Source organism: Lethenteron reissneri, chromosome 20, assembly GCF_015708825.2.
Source record: "Lethenteron reissneri isolate LAM-NWPU_2019-01 chromosome 20, ASM1570882v1, whole genome shotgun sequence".
NCBI lineage: Eukaryota > Metazoa > Chordata > Hyperoartia > Petromyzontiformes > Petromyzontidae > Lethenteron > Lethenteron reissneri.
Window position 1 is genome coordinate 5,646,997 of NC_083798.1, and position 18,256 is coordinate 5,665,252.

The 18,256-nt window shown below is 44.1% G+C and overlaps 1 protein-coding gene across 1 annotated transcript; it reads right to left on the reverse strand.

Moving 5' to 3' along the window:
* Nucleotides 1–11,854: 11,854 nt before the first annotated feature.
* BFSP2 (beaded filament structural protein 2) lies at nt 11,855–18,230 on the reverse strand. The gene is made up of 8 exons (XM_061554645.1): nt 17,719–18,230; nt 17,279–17,361; nt 16,682–16,838; nt 15,620–15,790; nt 14,924–15,049; nt 13,324–13,562; nt 12,752–12,817; nt 11,855–12,286 (listed from the first exon to the last, which is right to left on the reverse strand). Exons 1-7 carry the CDS (start codon nt 18,130–18,132, stop codon nt 12,769–12,771), a joined length of 1,239 nt encoding a protein of 412 aa, XP_061410629.1. The 5' UTR covers nt 18,133–18,230; the 3' UTR covers nt 11,855–12,286; nt 12,752–12,768.
* Between the last annotated feature and the right edge of the window lie 26 nt (nt 18,231–18,256).

Here is an 18,256-nt window from a genome sequence, read left to right on the forward strand (position 1 = left end):
TCACGGCTTGACGAGCTTCCCAAAAATGTCTTGGTGGCCAAAGGACAGCAGTAAATCTAGTGGGGTTTTTTTATTTTTTGAAACCACCAGCATGTCGCGATGCCACCCGCTTTACAGTGGGCGTTAAAGAACATATTGATGTGATCTGCAAGACTCGGCCATTGTGTGCCAGCGTCAAGCGTCAAAATTTGACAAATTCGAAAAACTACCCACAAAATACTAAATTGGGATCATACATGGCCATCATCGCCCCCGATTGGCAGATTAACGCCCGTTTTCAGGCCATGTGCTATTTCACCTCGTGCCCACAAGTGACAGCTGCCACTGGGAGTGCCCTTCAAATGTTGAAGATGAGATGTGAGGAACAGCACTCTGAGATGTATATAGCGTGCCAATATCAAAACAGAATCATTATCATAATTTCAGTAACATTAAACTTTGCTCACTTATGGCATGAGTAACGATTAATGGTGGATAAATGTACTTGTAATATTAGTGTCTCAATGGTGACATTTGCAAATGCATAGTCGAAAACACCTTTAACTAAAGAGCCACTTTACAGCGTTGTTTGCACAAGAGATACGTTTTTCCTTCCACGTGCAGAAAATGGCAGCATTTGATTTTTAGGGTTGCTGTTTCATTTACTGCCTTAGAGTGAACCAATCAACAGCCTCGCCTTCATCAGTGCAGCGTGGAACTGCCTGATTGGTAGGTTGGTTATTTAATGATGGGGGGGTCAAGGGTTAGAAAGGAATTACGTAACAAGTCTACTTGGACGACACTGTACCCCGCCCTTTTTATGACTACAAACGTTATAGGAGACAATACTGCTTTGCAATACGCAGAACCATTCTTAAAACACATCAATAAGCTCGAGTGCTTTCTGCCTTGTCATTCCTTTTCATGAATGATAAAGCACCTGTGCGGAAGCATTTGGTAAAATAAATGAAAATGTGCATTTTTACTGTGTGTTTTTTTTAATTTAGTTTTGCACTGCGGGTGATTAATAACGAAGCCAGCAAAACAGGAATGTGTGAGCAGTGTTGCCAACTCGTTAGCGCCGGCCAATCTGCTGCTGTCGCCGCATTCACTGCATTCAGTGAGTGACCACACGACTATGTGTTCAGAGCCTTAGACCATAACAACAACAACATCAAAAAGCGACATCTATGAAACAAACCGTTGTGGTGTAAGGTTACTCTGGGGCAAAACATGGATCCTTTCTACTATCTCTGACATGGCCGGAGCTGACAATAAACTGCGAAATGTTCAAACAATTCACGCCAGTTGGCCACTGCCCACTGGTGTGTGCACACCGCGAATGAATCATCGATAGTTTAAGGGTCCACTTGACGAACTCGTCAAAGCATAACTGTTGCCGTTAACACCCATTCCGTGGTGTGGTTGAGCAAGTGAAATACATGCTGTGTTTTTGTCGTGTTGCCTTGGCAACTCTGTTTGCTACAGATTACAGATTAATAGGGAAAAGGTTGACTTTGGTAAGGCGGCAATAAATGCTGCTTCGTTGTGAGCCTCTCACCTTTACTGAGGGACACACTATACCAACAATTCCTAGTGGAATTAAATGATATGGCTGTCCACATACCCGAAAATAACTCGTATACCTGACATGTTTAGCAATTCCAGCATGTTTCTTCACAACCTGTTCAGGGCTCGTGACTACGGAAGATCAGCCATCCCCAGTGTGGTGTGTTTGGCGTAAAGGGCACAATATTATGAAAAAGTTTACCATTCTCTGTGTGCTCTGTGTGTGATGGTCCCTCTGTGTGTTACCTCGCTGTGTGGTTTGCGCCATTTTCACCTGAGGACGAGCGCTTGTGTTGCGTTCGAAACGTCGTAATCTATTTGAATTTTTTTTTATTTCTACAAACGTGACTTTACCGAAAGAACCAATGAATATTATGAAGCCAGTTTGTACTAATGTTGTTTTCCCGCGAGCCATCAGTCTGTACGAGAAACACAGTACGCACCGACTTCAAATACCACAATTATCATAGAAGCGATGGCTAAAGATGTGTTTTTAAACAATTTACATTTCCTTGTGGTTACACAAACAAAAAAACGTGGCTTTGGCATTTGTACATTATTGACATGGCATTGTTGAAACGGGCAGCACAAGCATTTCATTGTTTTCAATGCTTGCCTATGCAGCCAAATTAGTGCACATACATGTAAGTGCTAATGCCCCGATGATTGTTGCTTTATTCAGCTGGTCCAGAACGTGTTCTTACATCGAGTTTTACGTATTTGTATATTTGTCATGACTTTTATTCTGTGTTCCTAAAGTGAATTACCTTGCAACGTCAAATATGCACAAGTTTCAGGCAGTGTTTAAAAATTGTTTACAATTTATCTAGTGTTTTGTCCTTAAAGCTAAACGAACACGAAGCTTAATTCTCGATTGATTTTTCTTTACTTTTTCCTACATACATGACCTTTGAAAGTTCACGTATTAACATTAAATTATATCCCCGTGATACTAAAGTCTAATGGACCACTCTTTCCATGCTCGTCATGCTTGCGTGTTTTTCTACAGACCAGTGAAATCTTGTCTCGCTCCACTCTGTGTAGCGGCCACAAAGACCAAAAAAACATGACCTCTTCATTTCAGAAACGCAAACAGCTAGCTATCTCACGGGTAAGGTGTTGGGTGTGTATAATATATATTTATATAGTCCTGCCATTTAAATCCGAGTGAAAATGCACACTGTTCAATAGGTAACGTGGACAACCATTCATTTACACTGATCATCAAGCTTCATGCTGTTTTTGTTTGTTATCAAATGTTCGTGACACCGTTCATTTTCACACAAAGATTAGGAAGGGTTGTTTTTGAAGATAACGGGGGGGGAGGGGTTTCTTAAAACTGCTTGTGACTATACTCAGGTCATTGAGCCTCACCAGGTTGACACCCAGCGCCCCAAACACCCCATCGATACGGAGAGCGCAGGTCATGGGAGGTGAATCCACGCAGCCACTCACATGCCAAGGAGGTGCAAAACCCTCTGCTTGTAAACCGAGGCGGGCGAAGTGCATTGGGGAAGTGCTGTTCGTGCGTCGTTGTTGTCGCCACTTCAAAATTGAGGGGTCGGTGGGGCCGCAGATGCGAGCTGCTGCCTGGGTCACCGGCGATTGCGCACCGTGCCAACTTGGAGCTGATCTGCGAGAAAGCTGCGCAGGAAACGAATGGCAAATGCTGCTGAAGTGCATGGGCAGGCATCAAACCTGGGAGATGTGGATTGCAGAGCAATGTTGTGACCACCCTCAAGCTCCATACACACCATACACGCCCTATACCCCTATTCTCTATAGCACCATCCCACGCTTTAAAACAGTGCATTTATGAGCCCACACCCAATGCACATTGGAATATAAAAAATATATACAAAAGACAAAGATTCCCAGTGTAGCGCTAACAGACTGTTGGGGCAAGTGTTGATAACGAGCACCTATGAAGGCTGGCACGGTACACAAGGGGGTGGGTGGCCAGCACCACGCCCGGCCGCCTTTGTCTCCCCAGTGACGATGCTTACACACCACACCAGGTACTCATTTGAGGCTGAGTCGACCTCGGGGAGGCCCAGGACCGGTTCAGATAATCGTCACTGGTGTTGGCCATGAGCGGTGAATCGAACCCGGGTCGCCAGGTTCGTAGCGTAGCGCTAAGCGCTACGCTACCGCTCACCACAATACTCTAAAATAAGCGCACAACTTTATCTATCTCTGATGAATGCTGCACTTTCCGTCGTTTTCATGCAGGGGGCGGTGCAAACCTACGCACCCCCTGCATGAACGACGGAGGCGCAGGGACAGATGTTCGATTACATTGGAATTGATCTGCAGACGGCGGTCTTCTCGCACGGCCAGCAGCTCTATGTCGCCTTATCTCGATCCCGCAATTCCAAACAGGTGAAAGTCCGCATCGAACCGAACCTCCCAGCAAGGCCATCTAATGAACGACGAGAGAAAATTCACACAAAAGGTCCTTTTCAATGAAGTCTTCCAGATGAAAAATGATATATGCTTTTAATGAAGAAATAAAATTATCCAATTCATAACATAATACAATTCAAAGATGTTTCATTTTATAACTTCAAAACGGAGCATCGGGTGCTTGCGTGAATGCGTCGTTCGTGTGCAATTTTTTTTGTGACTTTCCTGGCCGAAGGCCGTAAATGGTTGTGAACAACCCCTAGTTGGAATATCGTTCCCCAAGTCACATGCAGAACTCGGCACTCACGCACACAGCTCACATACAACGTCTAAAGCGAAGGGGGGGGGGAGAAAATATCTGTCAAGGCACTGGAGCCCTTACCTGAGGTGCCCTCCGATCACAAAGTAACTTGCCTAGGTGGTTTGCTACCCAGCCCACACCCGCCACTGCATCCCCCCACCTCCCACTTTCCCCGATAAATTAATCACGGGTTAAATAGATTTTAACGTGTAATAATAGTTTAAATAGGTACACAAAAACACACATAATCATAGGTTAAATGTGTAACCTCAGGATATTGGGAAGTGCTGTTTGTGGGTAACGTGTGTTGCCAATCGATGAGTTGGTGGGGCGAGGCTCGCGACGCTGCTGCCTGGGCCCATGACCTTTGCACGGCCGTGCCAATTGTCTGCGTGCGCCTACAAGCCCATAAAGTTACAGTACCTTTATTGCAAGTGAAGGTGTGAACTGCAAATACTCTACACACGAATCGATCTTTATAACTTACAAGACTTTGAGCATTTTACTAAATGCTGCCGTTGGCATTCATCATGTTCTATGCTGCAAGGGTGTGGTTTGGCAGTTGAGTACAAGGAGCATCCCACCCAGTGTAAACTTTGATAATGGACATTGTGAACAAAGCAATGCTTATTTTTCAGGTCGCTGCGTGAGTCAAACGTGTTCTATCTTAATTTTGGAGTTTTCGTGACTGCAGGAATTATTCGGCACGGTCCCTTAAATATATATATTTAAATATATATTTAAGGGACCGTCACAGAAACGACCCCTCTCTTTGTGCCGATATGTGTCCTCTCTCTGTGTGTCCTTGTGATGTATGTCTGCTTGTATGTCTGTCTATAGTTTTCTAGTTAGATTTTTGTTTCTATTTCTTTTATGCCTGATGATGATTGCTTGTGTTGCAATCGAAACGTCGTAATTTGCTATTATTTTAATTTATTATTTTATCTTTAGACGTGACTTAACCGAAAGAACCAAAGAATCAAACGTGTTCTGTCGTTAAAATAAAACTTTTTTCTCTGAAATGAGTTTCTGAAAGCGACAACTGCGAGTGTGACTGTCGTCTCATTTTGAGGTGAGTGGTGATTAGTAGACATGTCACCTCGCAAGAATAGGTTCGAAATAAAGATGTATAAATCCACCCTGTTAGCTATTATGAAACAAAAATGTACAAACGCTGCAAGCTATAAGAAATGCATTGTGATGTGACGCACCAGTGAATGTTCTTACTGGTATTATTCTCAACAGACACAGACATAACAATCTGCATTGCTATTTTTGATCTCACCGCAAGTTCACTTGCAGTCACTTTCGTAACAATAGCAAATTTTTGTGTTTATCACAAAAGCCGAGGTTGTCGTTGGTCAAAATAATAAAGAAAACTGCCACGGGGTAATAAATGAGCAGGTGCATGTGTTGCACAGCGGTGTTAGATAGCGGTCAGATAGAAGCCTCCCCCCTCCCCCCCCGTTAAACATCAGCATCAGGGTGTAATCTCATTCCTTGCCAACATGGCCAGTCAGTACGATATTTGTACAAGCTGTGCACCACTGAGGCTCTGTCCACCCTGAAGGCATGCGTGTCCTTCAGCCTTGCCTCTCCGATCTGTCTGGAACCAGTCAGTTTGCAGTGGGGCGCCATGGAAGACGTATTGCAATGTCCTCTCCACAATGTGGACTGAGGGACCGAGTGGCACACTACTTGCGTTTAGGCCTCGAGTTTGAGTTTGAGATTTAAACGGAACATTCCCGGAAGGAGCCTCCACGCCCATCGTTGTGCGAATGCCAACACCCACTAAATCCACTTGTTATACCATCTTTAAAACTATTACATGTGCAGCCACCGAACTGGACGTAAGCTCTACAGTTAGCAAGTGCGACACAATCTAAGGAGTTGTCACTCTTTAACGTGGACATTTTAAGCAATGCAAATATCCTTCATAAACCTTGCAAATATTTTAAGCGGTTTTATTTGCGATTGACTTCAAACTTTGCACCCAGCACCTTCAATTGTATAATGTATGGTTGTCTGATCACTGTACAATAATGCCTTGTCAATGAATAACTACATTCACAGCCCTTCGTCAATACACTGCCGGACGAAGACCTCCACATATGTTGGGGGGTTTGACTCTACCACCGTGACCAGTTCAGGTTGGTTCTGATATCTCAAGTAACTGATGCTAGTTATGGTCTGGATATGAACTCCAATCTCTTCAGTTGCCATGTAGGAACCTATTGATGTTTGTCATTTTATCACACCCTCGCCAATATTTGTGCACAGGCATTTTGCTTGAGGGTAGCAAAAATTGCGCCCTCCCATAAACGAGCAGACCAAGGATACGATCACTCATGTGGACAATTTCAATATTAGCAGAGCTTATCCATGACTCATACTTATCTATCGCTATTACAGCGTTCAGCTGTTGCCCAACCCTATGTTTTTAACTATATCATAAAGTATACATTGCCTTTACATGGTATGTAGCGCCATTATCTTTACCTGCAAGGCAACACACCCCACATGCAGAGAATGCAGTAAAATGTGTAACCCCAGGCTAACATAAAAATGCACTAAGTCATCGAACATTGTTCATCCTGGTGGCTGTTTGACTTCCCGTGTGTTTGAAATTGTGACATATATGTTGTTCAATGGTAATGTATAATACGTTAAATGTAATGCGTACCAGAATGAAAAGGCCTGCTTTCATATGGATCTTGTTCAACAACAAAATGTTTCACTTCACTATGATACGTATTGTGATTGTACAGCTATATATGGAAAACATGACCATATTACTGCATGCGTTTTTTTTTTATCATGTATATATTGAAAAAAGGTATTTTATATTAATACATTTGGTCGAGAACATCTTCAGATTTCTGATGAAATATTGTGACTGACCATGTCGTCGTAATGTCAGTCAAGTTCCTTGCGTTACGGTCGGGGCAAGACAGACTAAGATTCAGGTCTTGACCGGAGAATATAGGTCCACTGGTTGACAACCCCTCTTACTGTGAAACCACTACTTGTCAAGCACTGCGTTGTTTCAATCCACACTGCACTGCTGAGAAGCGCCGTCAATAAATAATTGTGATGGACATATCGGTGACCAAAATATGCAAAAAAATACCAATTTTTAAAAATATGTTTAACACGTAGGCCTTCGCGACCAATGTTATTCATAATAAAGGTTTTGTTTGGGTTAGATCGCGTTAATATAAATGTATCGTTAAACCACCACCCCCCCTTCCGACACAGTCAATGAGCAAGGTTGATGATTGCTTGTGTTGCAATCGAAACGTCGTGAGAATTTTATTGTTTCATTTATTATTATTTCATTATTTCCCTTCTACTTGACTTTACCGAAAGAACCAAGAATAAGGTTTGTCACGTGAACAAAACGTGGCAATTAGTTACTACTTCAGCACACCGGTGTGTTGGAGAGTAAACCCGCAGCATTTACAATTTGAGTAAGACGTTTCGCTGGTGATTGCAACCAGCTGCATCAGGCGATTTGTCAGAATTGCTAAACATTATCTTTGGCTTAAAAAAATTTCGATTAAAAGCTTTCGTGACTGCATGGATTCATCTTCTTCGTTCTTTCGGTAAAGTCACGTAGAAAGGAACTAATAAAATAATAAAAATTAAACATTATTTTATTATGTTTTATTTTTATTATCTTACTTATGATTCACTACATCGATCCCTGTCTCCTTCACCTCTTAGCCACCTCCGCCCACACACCGATGAGCTTGTACCGGAAGCAGCGTGGTGTAAGCACATTTCTAAGTTAATGTTTACTGCGAGGTGGGCGTATCTTAAATGCCCATCATTATTTTTGTCGTGCGCTGTAAACGTTTAGTGCCATCATAAGATCATTTGGGTTTTGCCTTTTAAAGATTAACCACTCTCTTGCAAAGGCTCCACGTTTTGTAAGTTTGACTAACTCGTGCAGAGGCGTTTGCTGCAGGCTCTGAAGTTTAAAGGGGAAAAAATTTAACCCGTAAAAACAAAGTTTTTCACTATACATCCTTTATATGCGTGGCGGCTAGAGTCCTCTCGTCCTCTGGCTTGAGATGGCTGCCACCTATGGGTCAGATGATTGCCTGCCACCATTAAGCAATTGGTAATTAAATATAATTTATTTTTTCCTAAAAAGTGTAACATTTTGGGAAAAAAAATTTCACGAAAATACATTGTCTCGCACAACGAGTCTGTGTGCAAAATGTCAGCTCGATTGGATCACGGGAAGTGGGTTAAAAAAACGACCGAAAGATTTGCACGGTCGTAAGCGCGCAAGCAAGCAAGTAAGTGAACGTAATATAAAGGATTTAAAAACACTTTACAGCAAAGCTCTGGGCCTTGCATTTTTTTCGCGGTTATACTTTTCAGAGACTTTTTTTAAGTGAACTTCTGTAATCCCGGTCCAATACCAATGGTTGCAATGGGTATTTTTTTTTAAACAATTAAGTGCATTGTATTTTAAAAGGGAACTTATATTCTCCACAAATTGCATCAGTGAGGCTCGAGGGCATTTATTTTTCACCCATGAGTAAAACGTTGCGTAAAATTAAAGTCATAGAACAAATACAAGAATCTGAGTGGCATATTTTTGCATGCGGACAGCGCAGAGGATTACACATCAGTGCATATGCTCTCTTTTGGCTCTATTGGTCACGCACTACAAGGAAACATTAACACCGCTGATAACGGACATCATTAGGGGCCGTCCATAAATGACGTCACACGGCGTCACAAAAAGTCAGACCCTCCCTCAAATATTACGTCACAAAGCTTTGCCCCCCTCCCCCCCAAAAATAAAACATGCTTCAAATTGCTGTAAACTATTGTCATTGTAGTGCGTATTTAATGTGGCGCTGCATTATGATGTTGTAGGAGAAAACATTGATTAAAAAGTCTATTTAATTAAGTAGAACGTGTTGCCTATAGTTATTTAAAGTTGCGCATTTTAATGTGACGTCACATTTCTCAAACCCCCCACCCACTCGTCACACATCGTCACAAATGTCTGACCCCCCCCCCCCTAGGTGCGTGACGTCATTTATGGACGGTCCCCTTAGTGTGCCGCATGATGAACTTAGCGACATGAATTAAATTTGCGGCCAGGGCTAACATGAGTGCCAAAAAAACATTTGACCGTCCCACAATGACCAGCGTGGTGAGGTATGGTCAAACAACCACCATGACTGACTATGGGCTATAGATTGTTCTTATTAAGGACATCTACAGCAGCCTACAGCAATACGTGGAGGTGCGATAATAGGAATGTCCAGACTTCAAATAAGAATTTCTCCTCCTGTAAGCGTTCTTGTGTATATCTTTTAAGAGAAGCAATTGCTTTTGCCGGCGAGCATGTATGCCTCTATGCTGCAGACCCGCAGAGGTGAAGATTGTTACACACGTTCTGTAATGGTGCAGATTAGTGAAAGGCAGTACCAGCATTTGATTAATCTGCCTGGATTAATCATTACGTTGGGTACACTGTTGTGTGTGTGAGCGGCCTCTACAAAGGGGCCTATAGTGACCTATGACCAGGTGTCGTTACTGCTTACAGTTTCTTCATGACGACTCATCCATGTGCCGAGAGGCCGCCTGATCATACATTTGTGCCCGGGACAAACAAAACTCTTTGTTCCTCGACCTGTCTTAAGCAGACGTGGGTAAGTGTGGTGTTTGCCTCAAATGTATATCTCTCTCTCGTCACCATTCGCACATTTCCCCAACCATTTTCAACCTTGCAATTTACACCCTGGGTGGTTTCTCTGGCCTAAATGGGGGTCAAGGGAAAGAAGAGGCAACACGTGGCATGACACGATTGAAGGGTGTCAAAACATCGTTTTAGCCTTGAGTGCTGTACCCATTAAATGGGAAACATTGAATTGTGTGCATCGCGGGCAACTTTAATGACGATAATGCATATTCTTTGGGTCTTTCTGTAAAGTCATGTAGATAGGTTTTTGTTATTTTCTTTGAACCTATCTACGTGACTTTACCGAAAGACCCAAAGAATATTCAATCCTGAAGTCACGAAAGCTTTAAGTCAGGATTTAGACGATAAAGCAATTTGTGATGCGTGTAATATTTCACGGACACAAATGGCCATCACTCTTCAGGCGCGAGGTCAACCTCAGGGTCACCTGAAAGCCAGGTGAGAGAGGTGGGGCCTTTAAGTGTCTCTTAAAAGTAATTTAATTGTAACGCTACTGGCGGTTCGCAGCGGGTGGCATTGAAGCGTGGTGTTTAGTGGTGGTCGTGTTAGCCTAAGGGTTAAGCGCGAACAGTCGGTCCATATATGAAAGTATAAAATTGGTTCAAATATAATCTAATGACTTTGTCCATCTTGTATGTGGTGTATCTTGTCATATAATGCTGTTTATTAGTGAAAGTGGTGTATGGGAATGCAGTGGCATGCTCGGCTGATTTTCATAACCCTTTCAAGGTTACACTTCCCCCAGATAAGGGTTGCACCTTTTACGGCAAACGAGGTTGTTGACTAAGAGTTTATAGTTTAACGATGGGAACAGCAGTAAAATAAACTGAACTTTTTTTTCTGACTGCAGCTGGAAAACTCTGGGCAAATGTTTGATTTGAAAGTTACCGTGTAAGTGATAAATAGTGCCTCTCGCATTTGCAGCAGATACTCGTACAGACGGAATTCAAAAAGCAAGCACTCGGGATATTGATCGAGTAATCAACAAATACATTTTCGCCAGCGCGTTATGCCATGGATTATCGGAGGAAAAAGCCACGCAACTGCGTGGCAATGCCACCCTTTCGCATATGCTGTGCCATGTTGAATTCGTGCTCGCTATCAACATTTTCTGTACCAGTGTTTCATGCTAAACGGAGGATCTGTGTGTGTGTGTCTGTTAGTCAAGATCTCGGTGGCGAGATGTTAACTACCTCGCCTGGTATACAGAACATGGGTTCGATACGCGAAACTGAAGCTTGCTGTATATTTGGAGTGTTGTATGTTTTCCCCGTGGTCGCGTGAATTTTTGACTTGGTCCTCCGTTTTTTCCTCCACATTTAGAGACATGCGTTTAGAGCATTTAGCTCCTATAAATGTATACGTGATAAGCCAAATATGATTTACTACTAAAAAATCACGTCAGTACACCTATAAACAAAAAAGTATCGAATTAAATAAAAATCTGCAATCTATCGCGGTTTGACCCTCTGCAGCTTCACTCGTCACCCTGCTGCACCGCTTTGCTACCTGCAGCAACATTTGTCTAACAGTTAGACAAATGTGGCTGCAGTTAGACAAGCGGAGATGCAGTTAGACTCTAACTGCATCCTCTGCTTGTCTAACTGCAGCCTCTAACTGCATCTCCAGCTTGTCTAACTGCAGCCCCATTTGTCGATCTGCAGCTGCGTCTGTCTCCTGGCACAGAGAGGGACGTGATTCAACAGCAGAAATCAAAGCTTTTCTTCTGTGGAGCCTAGTGCACACAGAGTGACAGGATCGAAGCTGTGTCGCTGAACACTGAGCCCCACACTAGCCCAGCGAGAATGCGATTTGAGTGCGATTTGTATTCATCTTAAATTATGCGAGAGGCAACAAGAGACACCAAATATATTATATATCCTAACTTTATTGTCACATATATGCAAACAGCAATCTTATTTTGTATTAAAACAAGGTGTAATGTTTGTGTCTGTGCACCACACATGCATGCCATATTGGAGAGATAGTCAGCTAAAGGACTACATTTCAGTGTCACAAAGCAAAGGAAAAATTATCAATTGGGGTAAGATAAAAAGAAACACCACAGTAGCTTTGTGGTGAAGGAGTTGGCCATACATTTAATGAATGTACCGTATAGCATGATGAACAACGCGCTTAATTTTTGTTTATTATTATTATTCATGCCACGGCCTATGTGATAATATATTTCTATCCACGCTAGGGGGCGCATGCTCCACTTCACTGTTTTCATGTCAACTAAAAATGCTAAATTTCATTTCGTTGTCTTGGCTTGACTGCAATCCAGAGCAGAGGTGTGCCTGCAAAACGATGAACACAGCAAAACACATCGGTCAAGTTCCTTAATTTAAAACCAGGTGAGAACCAATTGAGACCAACATCCGACTCCAACATGAGGCGTGGCGTAATAGGAAAAAAAACATACGATACGCATTATATATATTTAAAAAAAGGTCAGAGCAATGTTAATCAATGTTGGACAATTAATCAATATAAAACAAAACATTCAGTTTGACACATTCAGTCAAAGTTAACCATGCTGGATGAGGGCCTCCCTATGTGGCGGAGATTGTTTGACCATAATTTACTATGCTGGTCACTGCAGGTCCTACCGTTACTTTGCTTCGTTAGCCCATGATTAATATTCCATTTACAAATGTCAAACACAAAAACAACAACTATTTTTTACACACAAATCCATGCACATATTTGTAAATGTAGCAATCTGCTTTTGTTGACAAATCGATGCAAATTTGCTCTTGTACCTGTTGCATATGCTGCTTCAGTTGGTATGCTTGACGTGGGTAATGGTTGTTGTTGTTGACCCAAAACTAAAAACAAGAAGAGAAACATCATCATCATCATCACTGCTGTAATAGATCTTAACAATTAGAATACATGTAATTACCACTTCAAACGAGAATATCTTGTGAATTAGGTTTATAGGTCGTTTTCTAAATATGCCACACATTTTTGCTGAACATGAAATGCCAACTTTTTGCTGAAGTGCATCTTCAAATCTCAAAAGTCTTCATTCATATTTGTCAAGTGAATTGTGAAATTAACAGAAACATACAGGCAGACTTATCACCCACAGTCACGTAACAAAATTATACCTGAATGCAAATTTAAAGTATTTTTGCTCATCAACTAAGCGTGAATTAAACCGGGAAAACCAAAAACATCAGGGCATATAACTACAATTAGAGATCGGAATTAATTCAGGTTGCATATTCCTTTAAACGGCCATGCATGTTGGATTGTCCGTGTGTTTGCGTGGTACGTTACTAAGTGGCAATGACTCGAGTACACAACTGCTGTCCCTCCTGCTACTCACTTCCTGCCGCTCAAAGAAATCTGACCCTCCTGGTCCAGCAGACTGCTGTAGTAGGCGATCTCCTGCTCCAGACGCATCTTGGCATTGGTCAGCATTTCGTACTCGGACCGCTGCCGTTCCAGGTCCATGTTGACGTCCACCAAAATCTTGTCGAGCACGATCACCATGTCGCGCAGACTCGACACCTCCATTTCGTAGCGAGCCGACATGTCCGCATTGGCATTCTCAAGGCTCTGTTTCTGTACACGGGAAATCAAATGCCGACATGTGTGTGCACACACACAAAAACACAAACAGACACACACACAAAAAACACAAACAGACACACACACACAGAGAACCTCCGTTTAGCATGAAAGACTGGTAGGGCAAATGTTGTTAGCAAGCACGAATTCAAAATGGCACAGCATATGCGAAAAGGTGACATGGCCAGTGCCACGCCCAACTGACTTTCTACCCTGAGTGCTGATTGCTATTCGTTGAAGACCGAGTTGGCCAAGAGAAGCCAAGGATATGTTCAAATTCCACTTGCCACTGATGTTAAGCAATGGCTAGAATCGAACAAAACAGTAATTTGGTTTGTAGTGCAGTGCACAAACCACAACGAAATCAACACTACTTCTACAGCTTGCCGTGCCAAGTGCTGTGAGTGAGCCAGTCCTTGAGGAACATGGAATATTAAGGCGGTGGTGTGGTTAACAGGGTTAGATTTAGGTTATAAGGGAGCCGATCATTTTAAAATATGATGTTGGAGTGGATAAGTTGCCAGTACGCCTCTGATTAGTACGGCCGGCTACGTAAATTGCAAAAGAATTGTGGTGTGCCGTTTTGAGAACGAATTAAGAAGAGGACTTCCGTGTCCATGTCATGCGCCTCTTAATCTCAAAATCGTTTCAATCTATTGCGGCGGTTCCCACCATGTGCTCCGTGTACTCCTAGGACTAGGGGGGGCAACCCCTCCAGCAATGAAAAATGATAGGAGTTGTTAGTAAGTAAGAATTTGTCCCTTGCTTTTTATTCGACACGTGTGCGGCGATGGCGCAGCCATCGATCGAGGGTCGAATTCGAACCGTGTTGTGTGATCGGCATCGCGCTCGCTGAAGGTGAATGCCTTCAGGGGAGTCGTGTACTGTATACGCAGCTGCGCACAATTCTGAGTCACTTATAACTGCTTTGCCGTTACTTTTTGCCAATTATGGACTCAAGACTATTGTCCTATCATCTCATCGAGTCTCTGGCACATAATAATATGGTACACCGATTGATTATTAATAAACCCCAATGATCCGATCGAAATTAGGGATTTCGATCGAATCATTGGGGAGTACATGCCACCCCACCCCCCTCCCACTGGTTCCGCCAGTGCCTGGGGGTACATGTAACATTTCTCATGCACACATCAGACGATTGATGCAGCGGCTGTGGTGCCGTGTGGTTCGGTCGAACAGGGTTACGACATGGTGATGCTCTGCGTGTGCACGCGAGCTGGGCAAAGGCTTTTTGAGCCCAATACTGGGCAAGCTTGGATAAAGCTGTTGTCTCTGGGTACTTTGGGCTGAGTGCAGGATCTAAACAAGATGTGTGTGCATTATGGAATTGCCTTGGAGCGCATATTCTCCAAATCCAGGAAGAGGGCTTGAGTCGTGCGTCTCAGTTCGCTGAGTTCCACGCGGTATTTCTCCAGCGCCTGCATTTTCTCAGTGACCTTGGTGTTGGTGATGGTAATCTGCGCAGGATAGAACATACAAGCATACACGCATATGCACATACACGTAAAAAAACTCAAGATAAAATTTACTATATACTCTTTGGTTCTTTCGGTAAAGTCACATAGGTATAAAATGTTGTTTAATTTTATACCTACGTGACTTTACCGAAAGAACCAAAGAGTATGGATTCCTGCAGTCACGAAAGCTTCAAATCAAGATATAATTTACTGTAAAGCTAATTTCGCGTGAGAAGTTAGGTGGGTCAGAGGGTGGCTAGCTGTGTAGCTGGACAGGTGGGTGGGTGGTTGGGTGGGTGTGTTACTGAGTGGGTGGGTAGGTCAGTGGAATTAGTAGGTGGGTGAGTGGGTGGGTGATTGGGTTGTGAGGTGTGTGAATTCGTAACGCTAAAAAAGCTAACCATGTTCCTGATGGGTTAAAGCAGCAAAACTGTCCACGCAGGGGAAAAAACAACATACGTTTCCTTAAGCTATGTAATACAACACATATTCAAAACATGATGTGTCAACGTCATACGTAAACATTTTTTTAAACTTTATTAATTACCAATAATTGTTTTATATATTTACCGTCTCCAGGTAGCTGCTCTCCACCTGCACCGCATTCTGGCGGCAGAGGTCCTCGTACTGCCTGCGGATCTCTGCCAGGGCCTTGTTGAGATCGATGTCTTTAACGCCGCTGTCCACCTCCACCGAGCCGACCTCGAAGCTGGAAATCTCCACCATCAGCTTCTTCACTTCCTGCAGCACCGAGGTCCACACACAGCTTCACAACGATGCCGATGCTCGAGAGAAGTTTGTCATCAGTATCCCACAACGGTCACAACTTGGTTCTGTATCTTGTCTCTCATTTATTAAACCGTCATTTACTTAAATTATGCTATTCTGTCACGAGATGAGGAATCCATTTGGAAATTTCACAAGGCGGCGAATGAAAGCGCCGGGGAAAGGACACGCAGGAAGGGTTTTTTTTCACGAGACTTCACCCCCAAAAAAGTATTCAAGTGTCCTCTTTGTCACTTACGCAGCAGGGAGCGCACACTTTGCATGTATGTTGAAATTATCTCGCACCGTGCGTAGCCAACCGTGCTAATCAGATGTTCGGGAGAAGGACAGCAAACTGAATACAAAAAAATTTGTTCTAACGAAATTAGTTTTCTATCAAGATAGTTAGTTTTAAATTAACCACGTTCTCTGTAAACATCAACATATTTAATTCAAAAATCATCACGAGCGTCGTTGTGGTGAATATAAATAACAATGTACAAGCTATGTCTCCACATATCCGTCTCCCCGAGAAAAGAAAAGACGTTAAAGTATTTCTGACACGACCCATCGGCCGCATGGCCCTCTGGGAGCGCGTAACCCCAGCATCATAGCATGTCTATAATGTACCGCTGCAATGTTGTCGTATGCTATGTAGTCGGATGCTATGTTGTCGTATGCTATGTAGTCGGATGCTATGTTGTCGTATGCTATGTAGTCGTATGCTATGTTGTCGTATGCTATGTAGTCGTATGCTATGTTGTCGTATGCTATGTAGTCGTATGCTATGTTGTCGAATGCTATGTACTCGTCTACATAATCATCATGTCATGCTGGATCGCCGGACGGGGGGAGCAAGGGGTGCACCTCGGCATGGGTGTACCGCAGCACGGACAGCTCTTCCTTGAGAGCCTCCACCCGGCTCTCGAGGTTCAGGCGCGACACGTTGGTGTCGTCGATCATCTTGCGGAGAGCTTGGATGTCCGCCTCCACTGCCATTCGGATGGCATGCTCGGTCTCCCACCTGCAAAGAAGCCGGTGTTTGATCGTCATTGTCGTCGTCGTCGTCATTGTCCAGGATTGATTCACTGCCGGACGAAGGCCTCCCCAAGCCGCCGTCAATGCCCGCGATGTGACGCTCTCACGAGCACCTGGACACCGAGCCGATGTCATCGCTCCATCTCCTGGGCCCGACGTAATCTCAGACGAGGTCCGTTGCTTGTCTGCTATCTCTGTTGTCATTTCTTGACCGCCGACTCTTCTAAAGACGTGGCCTTGCTCAAGCCCACTCACTTTTCATAACATCGAAACAATGCCCTATGTATCGAGCGCCATATAAGCATACGTGGACGTACAAATGTCATGCAATAAAACTAAACATTTAATCTCTTGGTGCAGGTGCGTTGTACTGATAGGGCAGTGTTGCAGGTATTGAAATTCAAGTGAAGGCACACCGGCTCTTACTTCTCATAGTAGTCACTCCGTGCCAGGTCTGTGTTCTGAATCCCCAGCTCCAGCTTCGTGGTGTCCATGGTCAGCGTAAAGATCTGGGGAGCAGATAGTGCACAGGGCACTTTATTCCTTGAAATGTAACTCACTCGCACACGTGTATTACACAAACGTGATTATGTTGAAAAAAAATGTATATGATACAAAAATATTGGTATATATATATTTGGAATTGAGACACATCCATGTCCTCTATACAAATGGTTATTCTGTATATCAGTGCATTCTCATGCGCCTGAATAAAACCGCATCCACCCATGACCAGCAAAAGCAGATCAACCTCTGCCAACCCTAAGATCCCCGCAACAATCGTGCACAGATGCTCAAAAGCACCCCCACCCCAACCCACCCCAACACAACCGTAGCCAAGCAATCAAGCAAGCAGGCACGCAAACCTCCTCTCGGAGTGCCCTGAAGATGCCATCCCACTTGGCCCAGTCGTGCGGTCCGCCCTTCCTCTGGCTCATGAGCTCGGCGATCTCCAGCTCGATCTTGTTGTTCTCCTGCTCCAGGGTGCGCACACGCTGCAGGTAGCCCGAGAGGCGGTTGTTGAGACCCTGCAGCTCCTCCTTCTCGTTACCCGCCAGGCCGCCGGTCGACGCCGCCGAGAACGACGACGCCCGGGAGATGCGCGACCCCCGGCCGCCAGCGCCGCCGTAGACGCTCGCCGCGTTCGAGATTTTGACCTCGCGCGAGGACGAAACGACCGAGGTGGCGCGCCGTGGCGGCGGCGGCGGTGATCCACCCCTGCGGTTCCACATGCCGGTGGACACGTTCGTGCTCCGGGACGATCTCACGCTCTGGCTCATGGTGGTGGTGGTGGTGGTTTCTGCTGCTGCTGCAGGAGAACGTCTGGACGCGCTTTCTTACAGCTCGGGTAACTCAACGAGAGTGCGGGGGGTGGCCCGCTTGAGCGCTAGTATTTAATGTGTC

Coding starts and splice junctions, on each gene's coding strand:
- BFSP2 (XM_061554645.1), bottom strand. CDS start 18,132: ATGAGCCAGAGCGTGAGATCGTCCCGGAGCACGAACGTGTCCACCGGC. Junction 17,362..17,718: donor TCAGGGCACTCCGAGAGGAG/GTTTGCGTGCCT, acceptor TCTGCTCCCCAG/ATCTTTACGCTGACCATGGA. Junction 16,839..17,278: donor CGGAGTGACTACTATGAGAA/GTAAGAGCCGGT, acceptor GCTTCTTTGCAG/GTGGGAGACCGAGCATGCCA.